Raw genomic sequence first — 23854 nt, forward strand, 5'->3', positions numbered from 1 at the left:
GTATGTCCGCGTAAAATTTAATAAAAATCGGCCCAGCCGTTTTCGAGCCGATAGGGAACGAACTTACTCACACAGACACACACACACAAAACGTTCTTTTTACATAATAGTAGAGATGATATATTATTTTTTGTTATTGGAATCCTTTGAGATATTTGTATATTTATTTGTTCCTTTATTTTCGGACTGTTGTTCCCATTTTCATAGTTGTTGTTTCCCCACGTTTCGGCCAACTCATCCTCTGGCCTTTTTCAGGTGACCGCGATGAGATAAGAATGTTGAGTCTCGTAACTGTATTCCCAGTAATTACTGGCTTCCATAGTTGTTGTTGTAGTTGTCTTACCACGTTTTGACCTACTAATCCTCCGGCCTGCTTTGAGTAGGATCGAAACTGCTATCTTCAGACAATACTCACCTGGAACCGTAGAGATTCAATGTCTCTATCCACTGCGCCATGTACGGCACAATCACGTTGACACACCGATTCTCGCCAGATCACCGAAGTTAAGCAACATTGAGCCTGGCCAGTACCAGATGGGTAACCATTTGGGAAGGTTAAGCGCTGTATGTACCTTCTTGGAAGGTTGGGCGTGGCGCCAGCACTCTCACCCTGTAAAAAGAACTCGCTACAAAAACATCTACAAATTTGTAGATTGCCTATGCCCCTCCAGAGGCTCAAGGGCTATGGATCCACTGCGCCACGGGCCTCGAAAGGTGATCAAGGTTGGATTTTTTGTTTTATAAATGCAAGTTTTCGTTCTTATTTGGTCTTTCATTGTCGGCTCCGTACCGAACATAGTAGAGATTACTTTAAAAAAGATAAGTTGCTTTTAATTTACCGTAACCATGGTTTTACCGTAACCATGGTTTTACTGTAACCATGGTTTTATGCGCTTGCGCGATCATCTAACAGTGTAATATCCAAATTTGGAGTTGAATTCACGATCCGTTATTAAATTCCGGTGTCGGCTTTAAATTTCGATATTACTTCTGGCGATCGCGCAAGCATGTGAAACCGTGATTACGGTAGCTTAAAAACAACATTTACAAGATGCGTTTCAAAAGTAATGCCCCCTTTTTTTATTCCATTCGAGTGGATCAGAGGGGATTGTAAATAGCATTGTTATTATTTCATGATCTGAAAGTTTCATTTCTCTGTTGCAAATATTGGTGATGTGAGACTCTAAGAAAACAACTTGTTATGAACGTGCGGCAGAAGTAGAGATGCGTCATTAAATTTCCTAATGCAGAAAAAAATTGAATCAATCAACATTAATCGGCACCAACTGATGCAGAGCCAATGCAATTGATGTCAGTACAGTTAGGTTAGTCGATTCCAGAGCGTCGACAGATATGTGCGTGACAACGCACGCTTCGGACTTTTACGACTTAAACATCAAAAGAGGCTGGTAAAGTGCATTAAGAATGCTGAAGACTATATAGAAAAATAAATCCCCGAGCACAAAATGGCCATTCATTTGAATGATAACACCCCCATCTTCGTAGCTCTTAAACTTCTTTTTAGTTAAAAAGTAGGTGCATTATTTTTGGAACGAACTTTGTAGTTTTAAGTAATATTAAACTTCATCCTTGAAGACATCAAACATTGCAAGTAAAAATCAAACTTTGAACCGATTTCCGCAATTATCAATATATACAGGGTGGCTCAAAACTCATCCGTTTGTTTCGATGATAAAATCATCAACATTTAAAGTAATTTACTAATGTGTATTATTATTCATCGGAATACTGTTCTAATCTTGTGTGTAATTTTCACAACGTTTCAGTCGATGTAACCTCCGACCTTCTCAAAAATTCAGAAATGTAATTTACTACTGTTTACTTATATAAATAATCCATTTACCTGGCAATTTCTTTAAAAATTATATCCTTCAAATGGCCACCAGCTTTGGCTTCATAAAGGCGTGCTCTAGTAATGGCATTTTCTATAACACGTCTTACTTGGAGTTTACATTCGTAATACCCTTCCCTTGACTAGAGAAACAAACCTAGAATCGGATGATGGAGCCTTTATGTGCTTCAGACTAATCATGCACCACAATATTAGCTATTTTTACTTTCTCTACCACTCTCCCTCGACACAAGACTGTACCATAATAAACAAAGTCTCTGACAGCATAGACACAACACTCTCCCTCGACACCAACGCACAAGTACATGTATTTGGTGACTTTAATGTCCATCACAAAAACTGGCTTGGACTCTCTACTTACACAGATGCAGCGAGCGGCACAACTCATAGCTTCTCTATATCTCACTCCCTATCACAAATTGTTACTTCGCCAACCCGTTTCCCTGACCAGAAAGAAAACATGCATCACTTTTATATCTGTTTTGACCACAGTTCCTGATGATTGTATAACGAATGCCGATAGCCCACTTGGGGACGCTGATCATGCAGTGATAATGGTTGGAATCTCCCTAAACTCTTGAGCCAAAACTGAAAAGCCAGTGCTCAAAACAACGAGATATTATAAAAAGGCTGACTGGGAAGCCATCAGAGATCTTATCAGAGATGCCTCATGGGGAAATATTTTTTCTCTTCCTGCTGAACAGTGAGGAAACGAGATCACTGAATGGTTCAAAACTGCAATCGAAGCGCATGTTCTCATGCGGAAATTTTATAGCAAGCCCCACTCTCCCCAATGGTTTACTTCGACTTGCGCAACTACCATTGCTCAAAGGCAGCATGCATACCGCAGATTTAAGCGACATAAGTCCAGTTCAAACAGACAGAAGTACATAGAAGCTAGAAGTAACGTTAAGAAAGAAATAGCGACAGCTAAGAGAGAATTTACGGAAACCACTAAAAAACGCATCGAAGCACAAAAACTAGGAACTCGTGACTTCTGGAAAATCTATAACAGTGTAGTAAATAATGGGCAATCGACAATTCCCCCACTAACGAACAATCACGAGGTTGTTTGCTCAGCAACCGAAAAGGCTAACATGCTTGCCAGTCGGTTTGCCTTAAACTCCATACTGGACCATTCCAACCACCTCCTACCTGAATTTCGTATGCGGGCAGACGCCACGCTAGACGATCTGAAAATCACCCCTGCTCAGGTGCATGCTATCATAAAAAAACCTTGACACTTCAAAAGCATGTGGACCCGATCTCATCGCAGCTGTGCTATTAAAAAAATGCTCAGCCGAAGTAGCTCCAGTTCTCTCCAAACTCTACAACAAATGCATAATGAATCTTGTTTTCCGGTCTGTTGGAAAACTGCTTCTGTTGTATCAGTATTCAAGAATTCTAGCGAAAGAACTGACCCATTAAATTACCGCCCCATTAGCCTCCTCCCACTTTTTGCCAAAATATTTGAGACCTTAATAAACAATGCTCTAGTCCATCACCTTACAGATGCTAAACTTTTGACTGACCAACAATATGGATTTAGACAAGCCCGTTCCACAGCAGACATCCTAACTGTAATCTCTGAACGTATATATCATTCACTGGACAAAGTGGGGGAGGACAGAGCGTTAGCTCTAGATATATCTAAGGCTTTTGACAGGGTATGGCATGAGGGTCTCCTCAGGAAAATTAGATCATACGGTATCACTGGTAGAGTACTTAACATAATTAAATCCTTCTTAGATAAGAGAAAAATCCAGGTTGTCCTCGACGGTCGTACATCTAAACAATATGATATAAATGCGGGAGTGTCCCAGGGGTCTATCCTTGGACCTCTACTGTTCCTGATATTCATAAATGACCTCCCCAACAAAGTTTCCTCTGAGATGGGTATATATGCTGATGACACCACACTCTATAACAGGCACGACAGGAAAACAAATGAACACATATCTAAAGAAATGGCAGAAACACTAGAGGATGACCTCCAATCTGTAGTGGAATGGGGACAAAAATGGATGGTCACGTTCAATGCCGCCAAGACTAAACTAGTTTCATTCAATAATTACAAGAAACCTTCTTTACCACCTATAGCAATGTCCAACGACTCTTTACCTGAGAGTACGTCTTTCAAGCTCCCTGGCCTAACGTTCACAGGAAACATGAGTTGGAACAATTACATCGAGGGCATTGCCAGGGCCGCTGCGAGGAAGGTGGGCTCTCTCTACCGTGCTAGAAAACTACTAACACCCGAAAGTATCCTGTACCTATATAAGGCAACCATTCGCCCATGTATGGAGTATTACTGTCATATTTGGGCTGGTGCATCGGCTACTAGTCTCTCGCTCCTTGACAAGTTTCAAAAGAGAGTCGCAAATCTGATAGGCCCTGAACTGGCATCTAAGCTTCAGCCTCTGTCCCATGGACGAAACGTTGCATCCCTCTGCCTGTTCTACAAGTATTTTAATGGTGAATGCTCTAACGAACTGCAAGCACTTGTGCCCCCACGACGTGAACATCCTCGAAAGACCCGACAGGCTGCAAAATCCCACCCCACACTGTAGAGATCCCTAGATGTAAAATATCTTTCTACTCCAGTAGTTTCTTCCCCAGAACCGCTAGACTTTGGAATTCCATTCCAAGTCCCTGCTTCCCCAACTGTACTGACATGCAGAAGTTCAAGTGCAACAAACATCTTGCTGCCCAAATCCCTACATAGTGCCCCAGTATTTGTTGCCCCTGATAGTAGCCCCCCTACACCAAAGTGGTAATGTGCCTTGTTTGGGGTGAAAATGTAATAAAAAAAATAACATGTTCTAGTTCTCGGATTTCATGTTTGATGTTTTTAAATTTTCGAATTGTTCTTGGATTCTTCATATATACGCTTTCTTTAAGATAACCCCAAAGGATAAAGTCAGGGGCTGTCAAATCGGTGAACGTTCACAATAACAGTATTGGCCATTTAAAATAAGAAAATTTGCTACTTAAATGCTCGCCAAACAATCCCCTTAATCCCTTAATCCTCATAAATTGACGGGCAGTGTGGGTAGTCGCTCTACATTTCCGGATTGTCCTGAATAGCTGGTCTTAAACAATTTTCAATCATTTGTTGATAGTGTTGTGTCTAGTTACCGTCATCATAACACCTTCTTCGTCTTCAAAGAAATAAGGACCTATCACTCTTTCCTAGGTAAGATCACACCATTGTATTGAGTACAATTCGCGATGATGAACGGTTGTTTATTCACGAACCTGTTCAGACGAAAATGGGTTTCGTCGCTCATTATCAGTTTATGGATGAACCCATTTTGTTCTCTGGCAAATTGCTGAATATAAACAGCATAATCTAAGTGAAACTGCAAATCTGTGGGTTGCAATGCCTGTACCATTTGAATTTTGTATGGAAACAGGTGCAATTCCCTCAGAATTCTTTGAAGTGACCTTCTGGACATCCCAATCTGAGCAGCCCGTCTTCGAGTTGAAGTGTCTGAGTTTTCAGCAATGCTGTCCTCTACGAGTGCTACGTTTTCAGTTGTACGTACTGAACGTGGCCTGTCCGTCCGTGGAAGATCACTGACTGAGCTCTGCTGCCGAAGACGATGAATTGTGCTCTGAATGGGAGCTTGTCTGACATTATAATGCCAACAATAGGCTCAAAATTATGGAACAACGATTTTCGAAATAAGCTCAATAATTTTAGTTCGTTGCTCAGTGCCATGATCAATTGTCAATGTTTTATCTGCAACATTTTGAAAAAAAATATTAATTGTTAAAGTTATTACTGATTCAAAATTATGCGCCACCCTGTATATATATATATATATTTTTTTTCTCGCCTGTGACTTCATACGTCCATTTCCTTCGTCGTCCACTTTGTTTTTGTCGCGAGCACGTGTTGCATTTTTTCTCCTTTTTCCTTTCTCTTCTCGCGCACACTCCCTAATTTTCATATGCGTGTGTTTTCTGCTGCTGCTAATCACTTCGCATGCTGCCCACCTATCGCTGCTTCCGATAATTTCCACGTGATCACACGCACCATATTATATTCTGATCATGTTTTATTTTTATTTTTGTATTAGTCTGACGTAAGGCCGCGTCCATTTAGATCCATGGTTCTCAACCGGGGTCCATTTGGACCGCCATGGTACATATAACGTTAATATCGGTTCAGTCTTCTCTCAAGATAAACTGTTGATGTATGTTCTTTGGTTTTCTTTACATAAATGAAAAATAAAATAAGCTATGAGAGTTCACCAAAATACATTAAAAAGAAAAGAAAGTCATGATTAAAAAAATGGTTGAGAACCATTGATTTAGATGTATGCATTAAATACTATTTTCGTGAATTTGAGACCACGACAAATTCTTTAAAAACCTTTTCAACAATGATTCTAAAGATTCATAAAGATAGGATTTAAATTAATTCTTTAGATATGTAGTAGATTCTATGCAAAGTGTAAGTAAAGAAATAAGATCATCCGTCGTCGATATATCATATGATCATATCATATGATATATCATATGATATGATCATATGATATATCATATAATATGATCATATGATATATCATATGATATGATCATATGATATATCATATGATATGATCATATAGTCGTTGATAAAATTGCTTTGAAGAACATGACTTTGAAGTACTTTTAAACCCGTTATGATCTTAAGTCTACAAGATCACTGATCAGGTGATCATGCAACTCTTTATTGCGATATATTTTTTAATATATAAGTTATCTTGTTGGATTTTCCAGGGGGGGGGAATAGCAATGCGTCTGACAAATATATATTTATTGATTTAAATATTTATTTGAATATATTTTCCTTTTTAACGGTGGTTTTTACATTCAAGGTGTGTAATTCGGAATAGTTTCCTTCCAAAAATAATTAATTCGGCAGGGTGAATTATTACAATGGAGACGAATAATTGCTTAAGAGGCTCAAATCTAAGCTAAATGATTCCTCTTTCTAACAAAAAGGTAAAAATCAATTATCTTAGATTTTGGGAATATTTTATATATTATCTCGTGACTTATATATAATTATTAGAATAAATTTAAACTGAAATGACTTTAAGGAATTCCGAACAACATCGGATGAAGACAGTTGATAAAATCTAAAGCTAAAGCAAGAATTTGTATTGATTAAAAAAGGTTTATATATTTTTCTCGCTTTGAAGGACATCTTTGATCCATTTCTGGTAAGCTCGTCATAACGATGTAGGCCATTCTGGGCCAATCGCCAGATCAAAGAGCATTCAGTGTTGGTAAAATAATCCGTCCTAGCGTGCAACTCCACTGGGAGCGAATTTCTTTCTCAAACCATTCCAGTCGTTCCTCAGACTGATCCGAGGCGGTGGCCTTCAATAGATCCCAATATAGTATTTTTCTTGGTCGCACAGGGGCCCTAGTTCTCGGCAACGCTTTAAACGCGATTCGATACTCTGTGTAAAACTTTTGTATCGGTATACGATTGGATTCAACCGAGGTGTCGGATATGAGCTTCGGAAAGGCTATCTCAACCACAGTCTGTCATCATCTTTCGAAGAACAACCCGGAAAAGACAATATTTCTGCATGTATATGACTTGTCAGATTCGGTATTCCTAAGTCTTTCTAACTATGACGTTGAGTATAGAGCTATCTATGGACATATAGTTTCCATCTCTTCGAAAGCAACGAGACGAGCAAGCCCGTAAAAAATAGGCGATCAAGGGGTAATACAATCAGGATGAAAGATATAAGTGCCACATGCTTCTTAAGGAAAGCTTCTTTCGAACCGAAATCGCAACCGACGATTTGATCTCTGATTGTACTTTCGCCCAATTCTTTTCCAACACAAGTTAGGTCCGAACCAAACGCTACGGATCTAAACCAGGTCATTCGACCAGCTTAAAATACCTGGCTGGCATCCATCTGCTGGCCGTTGGATATGCTCTTGTTGATTACGGCTTTTTCGTCTCGAACGAGTGCCTTAAACACCATTGGAATGTTAATACGGCTCGACACGAAAACGGTGACATCATTGAATGCAGAACGCCCTCCGTCAGATTCAACAATTTCATGTAAAGCCTGGTCTCACTGCCCTGTTCCTTAATTTATGAAGAAAAGGATCCAATGCCAGGACGTAAAGTAAGAACGATAGTAGACAACAGTAACACACATACACTAAGAAACCAAGAACGACTCAAAAAGCTTATCATTGATTTGAACCGTTAGCATCGACAGACATTACAGAATAGAAACCTACGTGCGAAAATCCAGATTAAAATTGATGGCCTCCAAAACAGATCTCAGCAAACGGTGTTTGACTATATCAAAAGCCTTGGACTAATATAAATTGATCAGAAGAGCATCGGCTTCAGTATCGTCTACTATTTTCTCTATGATCGGGCAAATTAGATGCAAGCCATTTTTATCCAAGCTCTCCTTCACAGTAAAGTTCTAGTCAACTTCAATCAAATCATTGACAACAATCTGCAAACGGTTCGCAAGAACTATTACCAAAATCTCCGACTCTGTGTTTAGCAGAGTTATGGGCCTAAAATCCTCATCCCTACCCATTTTTCTTCTGCAATGGAATCACTCCCTTGGAATCACCACTTTGTGCCGGTAAACCAATGGTTGAAAACATCATTAATAAGAGCAATAAACCAATAACATAAATTTAAGAGGCAGACCATCAAGTCCCGGGGAATTGTTTCGGCCGACCTAATTTAACGCAGTAATGATCTTGCGCTCGGTAACCATATCACCGCAGCCAATCGCCTGAGCCACCTCCAGGAGGAGTGATTCGGCTAAATAGCTGTAGAACACATCTCGAATCCAACGTCATCAGGCCTTTAGTCTCTAGACTAGAGACCTGATGACGTTGAAAACAGATGAGTTAAAATGTAAAAGCGGAAGATTCGAAACTAAGCGTTTCGCCTAACTATTGCGTAGGTGTGATTTTCACGTATTTTGTCGTTTTGAGCGTTCCCTTTTGCAAACACTCACGCAACACACACACACACATACACACACAAACACACACACACACACGCACGCGCGCACACACACACACACACACACACACACACACACACACACACACACACACACACACGCACGCTCGCGCACACACACGCACGCGCGCAAACACGCACGCGCGCGCATACACACATATTATTGATTGTTTGATGTCTGTTTTTATATACACTGTTTAAAAAATGTTGAGTTATTTTTTTTTTTACATAGGTGTGGTAGTATATTATTTCTGCATTGTTGAGAAGGGTTCGACACAACATATTCAGCGTTCGACCTGACGTAATTGAAATTGCCTGAAGATTACATCGGCCGAAACGCTGTGAGAATAATATAACAGAAATTTACTATGCTGTTTTTTTTTTCGTTAAAAATCGTTGTAAAAAATAAGCGTTTTTTTTTTCAAACTCGGGGAGAATATTTAAAAAAAAAAAGTTTGTCAAACATACATGAAAAAACTAACTTTTCTTTTTTCTTTTTTTTTTTAAACCGTAAATGTTTTATAGTGTTTTAAATAGTAAATGTTTTATAGTGTTTTTAATAGTAAATGTTTTATAGTGTTTTAAATAGTAAATGTTTTATAGTGTTTTTAATAGTAAATGTTTTATAGTGTTTTAAATAGTAAATGTTTTATAGTGTTTTAAATAGTAAATGTTTTATAGTGTTTTAAATAGTAAATATTTTATAGTGTTTTAATAGTAAATGTTTTATAGTGTTTTAATAGTAAATGTTTTATAGTATTTTAAATAGTAAATGTTTTATAGTGTTTTAAATAGTAAATGTTTTATAGTGTTTTAAATAGTAAATATTTTATAGTGTTTTAATAGTAAATGGTTTATAGTGTTTTAATAGTAAATGGTTTATAGTGTTTTAATAGTAAATGGTTTATAGTGTTTTTAATAGTAAATGTTTTATAGTGTTTTAATAGTAAATGTTTTATAGTGTTTTTAATAGTAAATGTTTACCAAAAATAATATTGGAAAGTCAATATATCAACAAATGATTTAATTTCCCCAAATCTTGGCCCATCAATAAAGAAACACTTGTTTATGTTTTCTAAAAAAATTTGCCAGTCCGTCTGAATTAAAATCAGTTGCTTCTTATTCTTGACATAAAAATTGCTCGAATGACGTGCCTTAATCTCATGAATCAGCAATCAGCACGAGCAGTTGTTATCGTGCTTTGTCGTGGCTTAATTTGTCGAACATAATTAACAAAATCTTTATTTATTTTTACCTAAAATTACACCTTTAGCAGTTTGTTAAACTGTGTTTACTTGTTTGCATGATTTGTATTATTCCTAACGAGGCGTTTAAATTGAAAAAGGGTACAAATTTATAAAATATCGCGAGTTTGACAAAAAGTACTTGAAGAAGTTACATCGGTCGAAACGCATCCAAGAGCAATCTGAATGAGAATAATTTCTCCACATCTGAGTTCTCATTCGTCTTCATTGTCTTATTTTTTTATGCGTCTGTTATGTTATGATTATCGTTATGTGCACGTAATTTGTTCGGCTGTACTATTTATGTAGGACAAATTAAGATACAACAAATGTACTACAAGGCACAGCTGCTCCTGTTGTTTCTCTATTAGTGTGATAAAGGCACGGAAAATTAAGGCACAAAAAATTAAGGCACAATTAGTTTAAGAACGAATATTGCTCATGTTGCTTTGTTTTCGCTAAAAATCTTTTAAACAAAATAAACAAGTTTTGTTTGTCAGAATTGAAGAAAAATTAAAAAATACGAGTCAAACATAAAAGATGTTCCTTTAAGTTAAAATTAAAAAAATATATTTATTTTCATTTTTTTAAAAAATCGTTATGTTTTTTCTTATATTACATTTTTAAAATAGTTAATGCTGATGAAAAATGATAATGAAACTTATTTAATTTCCACAAATCTCGGCTCGCTAATCTGAAAAAAAAAGCTTAATTTCTAGAAAGATTTTTACTCCACCCAACAGCATGCCAGTCCCTTCCCATTCAAAACAGTTGCTTCTTATTCTTGACATAAGGATCCCAGGTTGTTTGAATGAGGTACCTAAACGTCACACGAATAGAGAGAACCACTAGAAGCAGTTATCGTGCTTTGTCGTACACTTGTCATGCCTTAATTTGTCGTATATAATAAGTAAAATCGTGATTTATGTATAGTTGAAATATAACATTTTGCAGGTATTTAAAAAAGTATACATGTGTATGGTATGTGTATGTGTGTATATGTGTGTATGATGTATGCAAGTGTGTGTATATATGTATATGATGTGTGAATGTGTGTGTATATATGTATATGATGTGTGAATGTGTGTATATGTGTATATGGTGTGTGAATGTGTGTATATGTGTGTATCATGTGTGCATGTGTGTAGATAAGTGTATGATATGTGCATGTGTGTGTATATGTGTATTATGTGTGCATGTCTATATATATGCATATAATTTGTGCATGTATGTGAATATGTGCGTATTATGTGTGCGTATATGAGTGTATGATGTGTGCATCTGTGTATATATGTGTGTATGATGTGTGTATATGTGTATATGTGTGTATGATATGTGTATGCGTGTGTATATGTGCGTATGATGTATGTATGTGGGTATATGTGTGCCTGTGTGTATACGCGTATATGATGTGTGCATGCGTGTATATATGTGTGCATAATGTGCGCATGTGTGTATATGTGTGTATGTATTATGTGTACATGTATGTATATATGTGTATGATGTGTGCATTTGTGTATATCTGTGTATGTGTGTGCATGTGTGGATATGTGTGTATGATGTGGGCATGTGTGTATATGTGTGTATGATGTATGCATGTGTGTATATGTGCGTAAGATGTGTGCATATATATGTATATATGTGTATGATGTATGCATGTGTGTGTATGTGCATGATATGTGCATATGTATATGTGTATGGTATGTGCATGTGTGTTTATATGTGCATATGATGTGTGCATGTGTATGTGTATGCGTGCGTATTAAAATCATTAAAATAAATGGCACACCAAGATGAAGAAACAAAAGACGAATGGTTAAACTTGATTTTATTTCCTTTATTTCATTTATGTCTGGCACAATTCAGCAAATTTTTAGTTATCCATTTACGTTTTGAAAATGTTTTAAAAAACTGTTTGAAAAAAAAAAAAAAAAAGAATGGACAAAAACCAATATAATAAAAAGAAATAAAAAGAAATAAAAAAGAAAAGAATGTAAAAGACAAATAAATTGTCACTGTGACCTTGACTTTATTGCGTGTGTCTGTATGCGTGTTCGTGGACATGGTTGTTTTTTTTTTTATCATGTGAAGTTTATTTTAGTGTTTAATTTAAGTGTGGGCGTCTGTTTTCTGCGTTTATAAGCGTACGTTATTTCCAAGCTGTGTTTTTAAGATGTTATTTGTAATATATTTGCATACAATCGTGACGTCACGAACAGGACGGTGTTTCGGCTTTATATACTTGAACACATGTCTTGCGTCGAACATTTAAATATACACATCTTAAGAATTTGATTTAACTTCTCTTTCTTATCCATAAAAATGAGTTGCGTAGGACAAACAGAAATTTACTATCGGAGATTATTAACATTTTTGAAAATCTTTCTTTCATCTATTGAGAAACCATTTTTTTTTAATATTGTGACGAACTATCCCATAAAATAAGTTGGGACTTGAACCGATTGACCTTTTCTTTATAGGTGGAGATGAAATATACAGAAATGATGCAAAAAAAAAAAAAAGAAAAATAGAACACGTTCTTTTATTTTAATAAGCAGACGACTTAAAAATTAAGAGAATAAAAAAATGTTAAAAAAGAAAAATAATTGACATTTTACTTCCAACTAAAATTAACTGCAAAAAAAATTCTAAACATTGATTTTTTTTTATTCAAAAAGAAAAAAAACTATCATCTAGAATTTATCCGAAATAAAATATAGATGATAAATTTTCTTTTTTTATTTTTTATTTTTTATTTTTTACTGAGGGAGGTGGATGGGTAATATTTAAGATTTTTTCGTAATAAAAATAATGTGTGTAAAGTGAAAAAATAGAAAATATTTAAAAGTAATGGAAAAAAAACGCATCACCAAATCTAAAAAAATGAATACAAAATTGTAAATGTATATTCAGTTTTCTTGATTTATATTAAGACCGATCGTTAATGTGACATCTGCCACATAAGAGTTATTAAACATACGCAAACATACACGTATATATATATATATATATATATATATATATATATATATATATATATATATATATATATTAATACGAATACATATATATTACTACGAATATATATATATATATTCATATATATATATACACACATATCTATATATACATAAATATTCATATATATATATATTTATATATATAGTTTAAGAGAAATAAACATGTCTCAATTACGCGTGTAAGTGCGATATAATTTGATATTTTACAAAATAACGCTATATAAATCTCCATTTTCGGGTTGGATATGCAATTTAGCCCCTGATGTCCCTATCACTTTAGCCAATTGAATAAGCAAAGACGAAAGCAGAATTTTTTGACGCAACTTGAATTGCGTAGCGGTTATGAAACCAATTGTTTGGTGTGGCTATTCACTTTGTTATGATATACAGTCACGTTAAATCATATATATATATATATATATATATATATATATATATATATATATATATATATACATATATATATATATATATATATATATAGTTGGTGCAAAAATAATGTTGTTCTTTGACGTTCAACTTCATGTCAAAAACGACATTATTTTTGCACCCACCTAATATATACACGTATATATATACATATATATATATATATGTATATATACGTGTATATATACATATATATATTTACATATATATATACACACATATACATATATGCCCGTATATATGTATACATATGTATGTATGTATGTATGTATGTATGCGTACGTGCATGTTGATGTCAAGGCAGACTCTTATGAAGCAAATACTTTTTTGTGTCAAATATTTGGCATTTATTATTGTCGTTGCAATTTTACCCCCGTATGTACGTTACTTCATGAGTAGATCGAAGTTCAGTTAGTTTTTTTACGCAGTTTCAACCCTATAAAACTCATCAAAAGTGACATACATTTGTTTAAAAACCCATCATTTAGCATATATTTATATACATATAGTTTCAAGATTTCCAAAATGTATCCAAGATGATTATCTTATATATAGAGATACATATATTTGTATACGATCGTAGCAACATGAAAATCGACTACTCATAAACGATCGTTCAGGTATGAATACAGAAATCAAGCTGAATCAGTACTGCAGATTTTGCACATATAGAGAACACAATCAAATATTCAATAGTTTATTTTTACAGGAACGGTGATAATATGTTTTGTTTATCGTAGTCGATGGTCCAAGTCTCTGATGGTCTGTTTCCCTCTGTAAAATATGAAGCTCACAAATGAACGGACACCAAGAGAAAGGCAGCAAAAGCGCACGCACACACACACACACACACACACACACACACACACACACACACACACACACACACACACGCACGCACACACACACACACACACACGCACGCACGCACGCACGCACGCACGCACGCACACACACGCACGCACGCACACACACACACACACACACACACACACACACACACACACACACACATACACACACACACACACACACACACACACACACACACGAAATAAAAATAACAAAGAATGAATAAAAAAAATTGATCTTCAACCTGAAAATAATCTACGGTAAAATAAGAACCCTACTAAAATGATTATAATTTTTTTAGTTCTCAAATGTTTTTCTCAAATGTACTCCCTCGCACGCACGCACGCACACATACATACATACATACATACATACATATATATATATATATATATATATATATATATATATATATATATATATATATATATTAGTAGGATATTCGTCACAAAACTTTAATTAACAGTAAAAGTAATTCACCGAAAAAAAAACAAGTTTTGAAGTACGAAGATAAACTTCTAGCTATATATACTACTTAACATTATATCTAAAATGTATATTCAGATTTTATTCAAATACATGAGTTTTTTTTTTCAAATATCTAAAAAAAAATAAATAAATGTAAACTAAAGTTCAAAAGTCCATCAAAATAAATTGAAATTTGATTAGTCTTGCTTAATTGGTGCCTTAATAATTATAGATCAAATTTCATGTGGATCAGATAAAAATATATTCTTTTAAATGGACAATACGTCACTTGCCCTAATAACCATTTAAAAATTAGCAAGTGACATTTTTTCGAATCTCAATTGTTGGTAAGACTTTCTGAAACTTCAATGGTATTTTAATTTTTTTAAAAAGGTATTCATTCCCCCTTTGTCTTATTTTTTGCACAAAATTATTAAAATAAATATCAATATCACCTTAAAGTTTCTCAATTGTGTTCCAAAATTTATCATGATCAGTTAATTAGTTTCAGAGTAGTTCCCATATATATATATATATATATATATATATATATATATATATATATATATATATATATATATACGTAAAGAAATATATATACACACATACATATATATACACATATATATATACATATATATACATATATATATACATATATATGTATATAAAGGAAGAAAATTAACTGATGATGGATAAAAAATTTCATTATTTATTATATCAAATGTTTAAAATGTGAGAAACACAATAGAAGTCATTCCTTATTCCATGGAGTTTTTCGAAATTCCATGGAATAAGGAATGACCTCTATTGTGATTTGATGTTGCAATAAATAATGTAATTTCTTTCGTTTATTAATGCTCTATCTAGACATTGAGTATCCTGTTCAAGATCAATAGTTCAAATCCCCTTTCATTGTTATATATATATATATATATATATATATATATATATATATATATATATATATATATATATATATACTGATACTTTTTTGTTTAAGTTTACGTTTGAGCGGTTCATGAATATGGGTTCAGAAGGAGATGCAGACAACTACATACAAATGCCTTGCTTTTTCATCCATGTTCTTACGTCTATGCAAGATAAACGTTGTCTTAAGAATCCGTAGAGGAAACATGCAGGACCATATGTTCATTTGATTTCGTGTGCAAAAAGTCTCTAAATTGCAGTCATAAAACAGTTTTTTTTTTTTTTTTTTTTTTTTTTTTGGTGATGCCAATAATATCGCCCCCTCTCTCATATTTTCAATTCTTTTTATTCAGACTTTTATTTTTTCTATTTTTTTTTTGAAAAATTAAAAAAAAAACAAAACAATTTATTCCTGTCCAATATATTTTGGAGAAGAATATTTTATTTTTTTAATTTTATTTTATATTTTAAAATTTTTTTATTTTATTTTATTTTTTTTGTAAGAAAAAAAATTGTTAAACGAGTTAGCGAGATAAAGAGACAGTGTTTGAATTAAAGAGAGAGGGAGAGAAAGAGAGAGAAAAGAGGTAAGAGGTAGAAGAGATATCGAAAGAGAATAGGGGAGGAGGAGACAGAGATTTTTTTTATATTTATACATATATAAAAACAAGTTAAGTGACTAGGTTACGATGATAACTCGAGCATAAATTGAAAAGCTACGACAAAGAGGGAAGAGATGAGGATGGCGCTGCTGAGACAGCTTCGCAATTGGCCGTTCTCTTGCTCGCTCGAACCACTCATAGATGTATCAGTTTTTGTATCTTTTGACTTGTCCTCTTCTTCCGAATCATCTTTGTCATCATCGTCAGTATCTTTCTCAGACATTGAGTCAATAGTGGTCATCTCTTCCGATCCATCCATCTTGCCGTCCATACCGTTGTCCATCTTGTCGTCCACATCTTTCGTAGTGATGCCGTCAGTAGGGTTGGAAATCACACCATCTTGAAAAATAATGAAACATGTTCAGAAAAGCATATCAGATTCTTGGTACAAAAAAATAAAAAATAAAAAAAAGATGAAACGATTCATTTTAGAGGAAATCTATATCGTCAATATAAAAATAAATAAATAAAAGAAATCTACATAAAAATAACTCTTAAAGTAATTATTCTGGCTCTCCTCCTAAATAATAACAATAAAAGAAAAAAAAACTGTTTATACAAAAACATTGTAGATATCGTATTTTTGGATTGTTGGGATGAGAAGTGATAATTCCTATCATTCAAATTATTCCGACTATTGTTCTCCTCTTGAGTGTTATTTTCGCAACGAACTTGATAGAAAGATTCCCGCCGAACGCCGATCTCGACAAGATACACCTGAAGAAGATCGGAGATTAGATTGGCTGAAACGTTCTAAAAATAAAAGCAAAGATGAGAACAGTAATCTGAAAAATCCAAATGATAAAAATTGTAGATATCATTTACCAGCGGCTCATTGGTGAGAGGCGTCAACTACCAATTAGATGGATGAGGTACAGTCCCTGGCTTGGGATGGGTGCTAGCACTGAAGAACGGTGATACAGCAAGCCGGCAATATATATATATATAGGCTCCTTAAGTTTCTGACAGACTCTGGATACTCACGTGAAAATTTTTGTGGCAGGAGGTGAGCAATCTCCAATCACGCCTCTTTTGAGTCGACATTGTTAAATACCAGTGGTAAGTGAAGTGTATGTACAAGATGGCTGCAAACAAATGTCAAGATAAGCGGAGAGCACATACAACGCCTAGAATTCCCAAATGGTCATCCATCTGGTACTAATCAGGCTCAATGTTGCTTAACTTCGATGATCTCACGAGAAGCGGTGTCAACGCGATTATGACGTAATATATATATATATATATATATATATATATATGAGCAAGTGATATCCCCTCGACAAAAATACCCCCCCCCGACAAACCAGACAAGCAGCAAAGTCTCATCTCTACACAATTGAGATCCCTAGATGTAAGAAAGCCTCTTACTCTAATAGCTCCTTCCCCAGAACGGCAGGACTTTAGAATTCTCTTCCGGGTTCCTGCTTCCCAACTCTACTAACATGCAGGAGTTCAAGTCTAATGTGAACAGACATCTTGCTGTTAAGCTCCCTACATAGTACCCCTGATAGTAGCCCCCTACATCAAAGTGGCAATATGCCTTGTTTGGAGTGAAAATGTATTAAAAAAAAATACAAACTGCCATTTGCGTATTAAGCGACGCTCTTTGTGTAAAAAAATCGAGCGGAGGCATTTGGACGATGTCAAAACATCGTTAATTCATTACCCAGACAGCAGCCGTATAGCGTAATGGTGAGAAACCTTGACTGTCGTTTGGGCGGTCGGGTTTCGATCTTGGCTTAAGGCAGTTGCCTGTCTAGCCGCACTGATGAGTTGTGAAACAGCGAAACAGTACTGTATATATATATATATATATATATATATATATATATATATATATATATATATAAAAATAAAAGGGTTATATCGACCAATTATCTACTAGTTAGTTTCAATCCCAGCTGGGATAGAAACTGATTAGTAGATAATTGTCGGATATAACTCCTTTAACAATTCGGTTGCTGCTGAGATAAATGAAATCACAATTATAAATATTGTCAAATACTGGAAGCTCTATTTGCTTATACAAATAACAAAGATTTTTCTCAAGCGTTTCAGAAAGGGAGCATATTTTAGTCATACACAGACGGATTGTTTCGCTATGTTGCAGTAACTGACTTAAGCCGGGATAACACACACACACGCACACACACGCACACACACACACACACACACACACACACACACACACACACACACACACACACACACACACACGCACACACACACAGTCCTGAAAAAAAAACTATTTAGTCAGTAAGTCATTTAATAACCTGCAATCAATGCACCAACTTGCTTCCTCTAATTTACTATAGTACTAATGGTAATTTAAGGGATCATCAGTTGTTTACCATGAAACACTGTTTCGGGGATTTAAAAACAAAACAGTATATTAAATCATGGCTATCCAACAGTGTTTGTCAAACACCACCTCCCTTAATCTTAAAAAGGAAAAATATTACAGATATTAGATCTAGTTTAATATTCTTAATTAATTTGGCTAACCTATTCATGTTATAAAAATGAATTCCTTACCTGTGTGATTCATCAATTTCCAAATTCAAAATGGATATATTTTTTCATTTATCAGTCTTATATTTATAAGATTAGGATTAATCCATTTGACTACTTATCACCCCTTACTATCATTAGTACTATATATATTTACTTTGACATTCCCTCCTTGTTTCCCCGCTTCCCTGACTGTACTAACATGCAGATGTTTTAATGTAATGTGAACAGACATCTCGTTGTTCAACTCCCCACAATTCCCTGTTATACATGATCCCAAATAGTAGTCCCTTACATTCCGAGTGGCAACATGCCTTGATCGATGTGAAAAAAATTTAAATCTACAAAATGATGTTCACTTACTCAGCTGAATGGCCCACTGTGCCGTTGCCTTATGACCATTGTCTTCAATCTCGCAATAAATAATTTCATCGTTGACTTCTGGGCTGTAAGCAATCATCTGCTGGACGTTTGTGTGACACATATCATCAGCGTGGTCAAAGTTTGACTCCTCGGCCACAGGCATGATTTCTACCACGCCACTGTGATCTAGTTAGCAAACAAAACAACCAAAACGAAAACAAATTAATAAGCGGTGATTATAATGCAGAAATATAAGATATACAAAACTGTAAGCAATTTTTCTACCGTATATTACAAATATTAAGCTTTCAAGCACACACACACACACACACACACACACACACACACACACACACACACACACACACACACACAATTTTTCCTCTTCCGAATTGACCAGTGAAATATGTTATAGCATACCTTTCTTGTGGTCTCTTGGTTTTACTAGATTCCAAGACGAAATGTGGGGTTTGTATTTTACACATAGATTCGAAAAAGTTGTCGAAAAACAAATATATAACAAATAAATGTTATCAAAGGCAATATAAGTTACTTTTCTACTTAACTGGATACTTTTTAGTGTTTTTATTTAATGTAACATGTTTAAACATACAGTATTTACCGATGTATGTATTGAAAAAATTCAAAATGGCGCCAGACTCTCTATTGAACACGGTAAGTTTGATTGGTTTGGTTGGTTGGTTGGTTGTTTTGTTTTACGGCATATCAACCCTTTTCAGGTTATTTAATGCCGAATCTGGTGATTTTGAAGAACGATTTTTTAATATAGTATATTTGTTTTTGAAGCCGTATTCTATTTAACCCATAGTTGGGACCCTAACAGGTGCTACCACTCCGGGTCAGAGTGGATCTGGGAGCGATGGCAATTAAAGGGTGGCTCCACACTCCCTAAGGCCTGCAAGCTGGGGCCCTCGCCATCGGATATAGTTTTAGGTCATATCCAAGACCACGGTAAGTTTGGGAAAATGAGTTAAAAATAAAAAAATATCAAAAATACTGTTAGAAGCTCGCTCAATATGTTACCGTGACACAGACTGACATATATTCCACTTTCCTATTTGGAATATTCCATTTCTTTTTAAAGGGGTCATCAAGATTATAACGATCGTAGCGACAAGCGTATTAATATAATGATTATTGCTCCGTCATGGACTGAATTTAAATGTACATACACAGACAACGAAGTTTAAATAGACGATCACACATTATATAGATGAGTGTGAGTTACAGTAATATATTATACACAATACACCAATAGTATAGTAGTTATGGGTTCAGACAGATAAATACCGATTTAATTAGCAATAGATTATGTAAGGTTAGCGATTAAAAGGCACATACCTGAATAATGCAATGATCAGAAGCAACAACAACAGATTTGTACCGTCAATTTTAACGGCGTGATATAACACTATGTTTGTAAATAACAAAAATGTATTTCTTGTTTAAGTCGACCTACGTATGATACGCACCTTTCGTTTTCTTGAACCATTTGAATACTGTCTTATCAGTGATTCCAAGACCAGCACAGGTCAACTGGATCTCGTCTCCTACGTTATGTTCACCTTCTGGCTTAACTGTGATTTCGAAGTCTTCGGGAACAACAACAGGGGCTGAAGGTTTAAAACAATAAGATTCTTAATTACAAAATAAACACAACCTTTTTTTTTTTTTTTACTATATATTTTTTTTTAGAAAAAAACCGTGCATAATTTTAAAATGTAGCGATATTGGATTGAGGTATATGAAAATAATATTAAAAAGCGGCATTTTCCGCATTAGGTTTAAATAGGCATAAAATTGATATAATGAAAAATTCTATTAGAAGTAATAGTTTAGAGTAAGGGTTACGTCTCAAGATATTGGGTAATATATGGGAAGTCGCCAGATACACATATGGGGACAAACTGATCAAATGTTTTTGTTTTCGTGAATCGTTAGTGAAAGCAGTTGGATTTTAGTACAAATGCTTCCTTTGATTGTGATTGATTGCAGGTATTATGTACATTGTACATTGTATGCTGAAGAAGTAAATGCCCTGAAATTATTTTGAAACCGCAAATGATTTTACGCTCTTATTATTTACAACGTTGCTATTACAACAACGAAAAGAAAAAGGACAATTCGTTTGTAGGAAACCAAAAGTCACTCGCCAGGCGACACAATAAAGTTTATTTGCCACCGAAGGCATCTCGTTCTCAAATGCATTTAAGAACTAGATGCCTTCAGTGGCAAATAGACTGTTTTGCGTCGCCTGACTTTTGGTTTCTTGCAAACTAATTGTCCGAAACATTAGCATGTTTACTGTAGCGACTATATAATATTTGTTAATGTAAATAAAAATAGTATATTTTGTTCTTTTTTATTGAACACTCTTAATAACCTCGTTTTAATTCCTGAGTTTTATCTCCTGAATGGCTTTAACTAGCTTATATATATATATATATATATATATATACATATATATATATATATACATATATATATATATATATATATATATATATATATATATATATATGTGTGTGTGTGTGTGTGTGTGTGTGTGTGTGCATATGTATATATATATATATATAGATATATATATACATATACATATATATATAATTATATATAATTATATATATATATATATATATATATTAAGTTGGTGCAAAAATAATGCCGTTTCTTGGCGTTCAACTTCATGTCAATATATATATATATATATATATATATATATATATATATATATATATATATATATATAATCTCGTGCCACTGTATATTAGATTAGCCATTCGTACGGACAGTTTCTGCTGAAGCAACAAGTGTTTGGATACGTTTTTCTGGACGATAAGTGATTGTATATTGGTCCGTAAACCAACTGATGAACAATTAGTACATAATTGTATAATATTATAAATATTTAAATATATGATGCTTTCAATAGCGTAGTTAAGCACTCTGCAACTAATTCTCCATATATGTAATATATATATTTATATATATATATATATATATATATATATATATATATATATATATATTTATATTTATATTGATATGCATGCGGGTATATGAATTAAATAATTAAAGAATTATCTGTGTAAACTTTTAGTGAGTTGTGTATATACTAGAATAAAGCCAAACATCTGTTGGTCATCCTAGAATACAAACTTCAAAATATGCACAAACGTTTCTTATACAAACGTATCTTTCTGAAACTTGATTTAACTATGTTTCAAATTCAGCTATAAATAATTATAATTATAATGGAAGAATATCTGCCTGATAGCGGGTAAATATATACACCGGACAAAACAGTTTTGCACCACTTTTATGTGCTCTCACGTAGATTAAAATCAAAATATAATACTACTAAATGTCTAGAATCTTTATTCTAACTTTAATCAAAGTCCATTACATCATTTAGATTCTAGAAAATATCTTAAATTTAAAGCAAAAAAGGTCTTAAGAAGGAATTAAAATTTAATGAACCTTGCTTAATTGGTGTCTAATGATCGTCGATTAAATTTAATCTAAATCTGAAATATTACAATTTTTAAATGGCAAGTAATGTTCATATAATGTTCCGCAGTCATCTATAAACCTTATTTTTAATTAAACTAACTGTAGTATTGTCGATTAAATAATTTGAAAGTGGACAAAACATATATAATATATAAACATATATGCATACCTATCTTTATATATATATATATATATATATATATATATATATATATATATATATTTCTTTGTTGTATGCAAATGTAGATATGTTACATTAAATATTCGTTCGCGAACTTTTTAAATCATCAAATAAATATAAAAAAGGATAATAAAGTTTTCGTATTTTCGTACTCACAGTGAAAAGACATGTGTTCCATTTCGTCACCAAATCCGCATTTAATTACCAAATCAGTTTCATCTACGCTTGGGGTGTATCTAAAATGTTCCCTACGGGTATTGCTGCAGTTGCTGTTAAAATAAATAAATAAATAAAATAAATAAATAATAGCTGAAATCTTAAGGAAAATTTTGGAATTCAGAAATCACCCCACATAAACTGTGAACACGAGCCAGTCACATGGAAGTTGTAATAAATTCCATAAACTGATTCTTCCCGTTCCGAAGCAACACAAAATGTGATGACACCAGCCCCGATTTATACGCACAAGATAGTCGTGACGAATAAAGGAGGCGGGAAAGGTCGAAGAAGGAGAGCATGAAACAGATCTAAACTCCGAAGGTGGGGAGAGTACTGGGATCTTGGGAAGGTTTATTTCCACTCAAACACCAGAGAGAACGAATGGTGGTTCACAGAAAGTAATTAATAGTAAAATGCTGTTACGATATTGCAAACTCATCTGAATAATAATAATAATGATAATAATGATAATAATAATAATAATAATAATAATAATAATAATAATGATAATAATAATAAATAAACTTCGAAATATTACGAAAAAAAAAAA

The 23854-nt window shown here is 33.9% G+C and overlaps 1 protein-coding gene across 2 annotated transcripts in view; it reads right to left on the bottom strand.

The window, feature by feature from the left end:
• Positions 1 to 16215: 16215 nt before the first annotated feature.
• Positions 16216 to 23854, bottom strand: part of LOC145277773 (uncharacterized) — a 150452-nt gene continuing 142813 nt past the window's right edge. For both annotated transcript variants that reach the window (XM_080129521.1, XM_080129522.1), the window contains 4 exons: positions 23242 to 23354; positions 20864 to 21004; positions 19371 to 19556; positions 16216 to 16835 (listed from right to left, as the gene is read on the bottom strand). In XM_080129521.1, the coding sequence (XP_079985647.1) occupies positions 16519 to 16835; positions 19371 to 19556; positions 20864 to 21004; positions 23242 to 23354 (757 nt within the window). In that variant the 3' untranslated portion in view covers positions 16216 to 16518. The remainder of the gene's footprint in view (positions 16836 to 19370; positions 19557 to 20863; positions 21005 to 23241; positions 23355 to 23854) is intronic.

This window comes from Euprymna scolopes, chromosome 6, assembly GCF_053919585.1.
Source record: "Euprymna scolopes isolate OS-2025 chromosome 6, ASM5391958v1, whole genome shotgun sequence".
NCBI lineage: Eukaryota > Metazoa > Mollusca > Cephalopoda > Sepiida > Sepiolidae > Euprymna > Euprymna scolopes.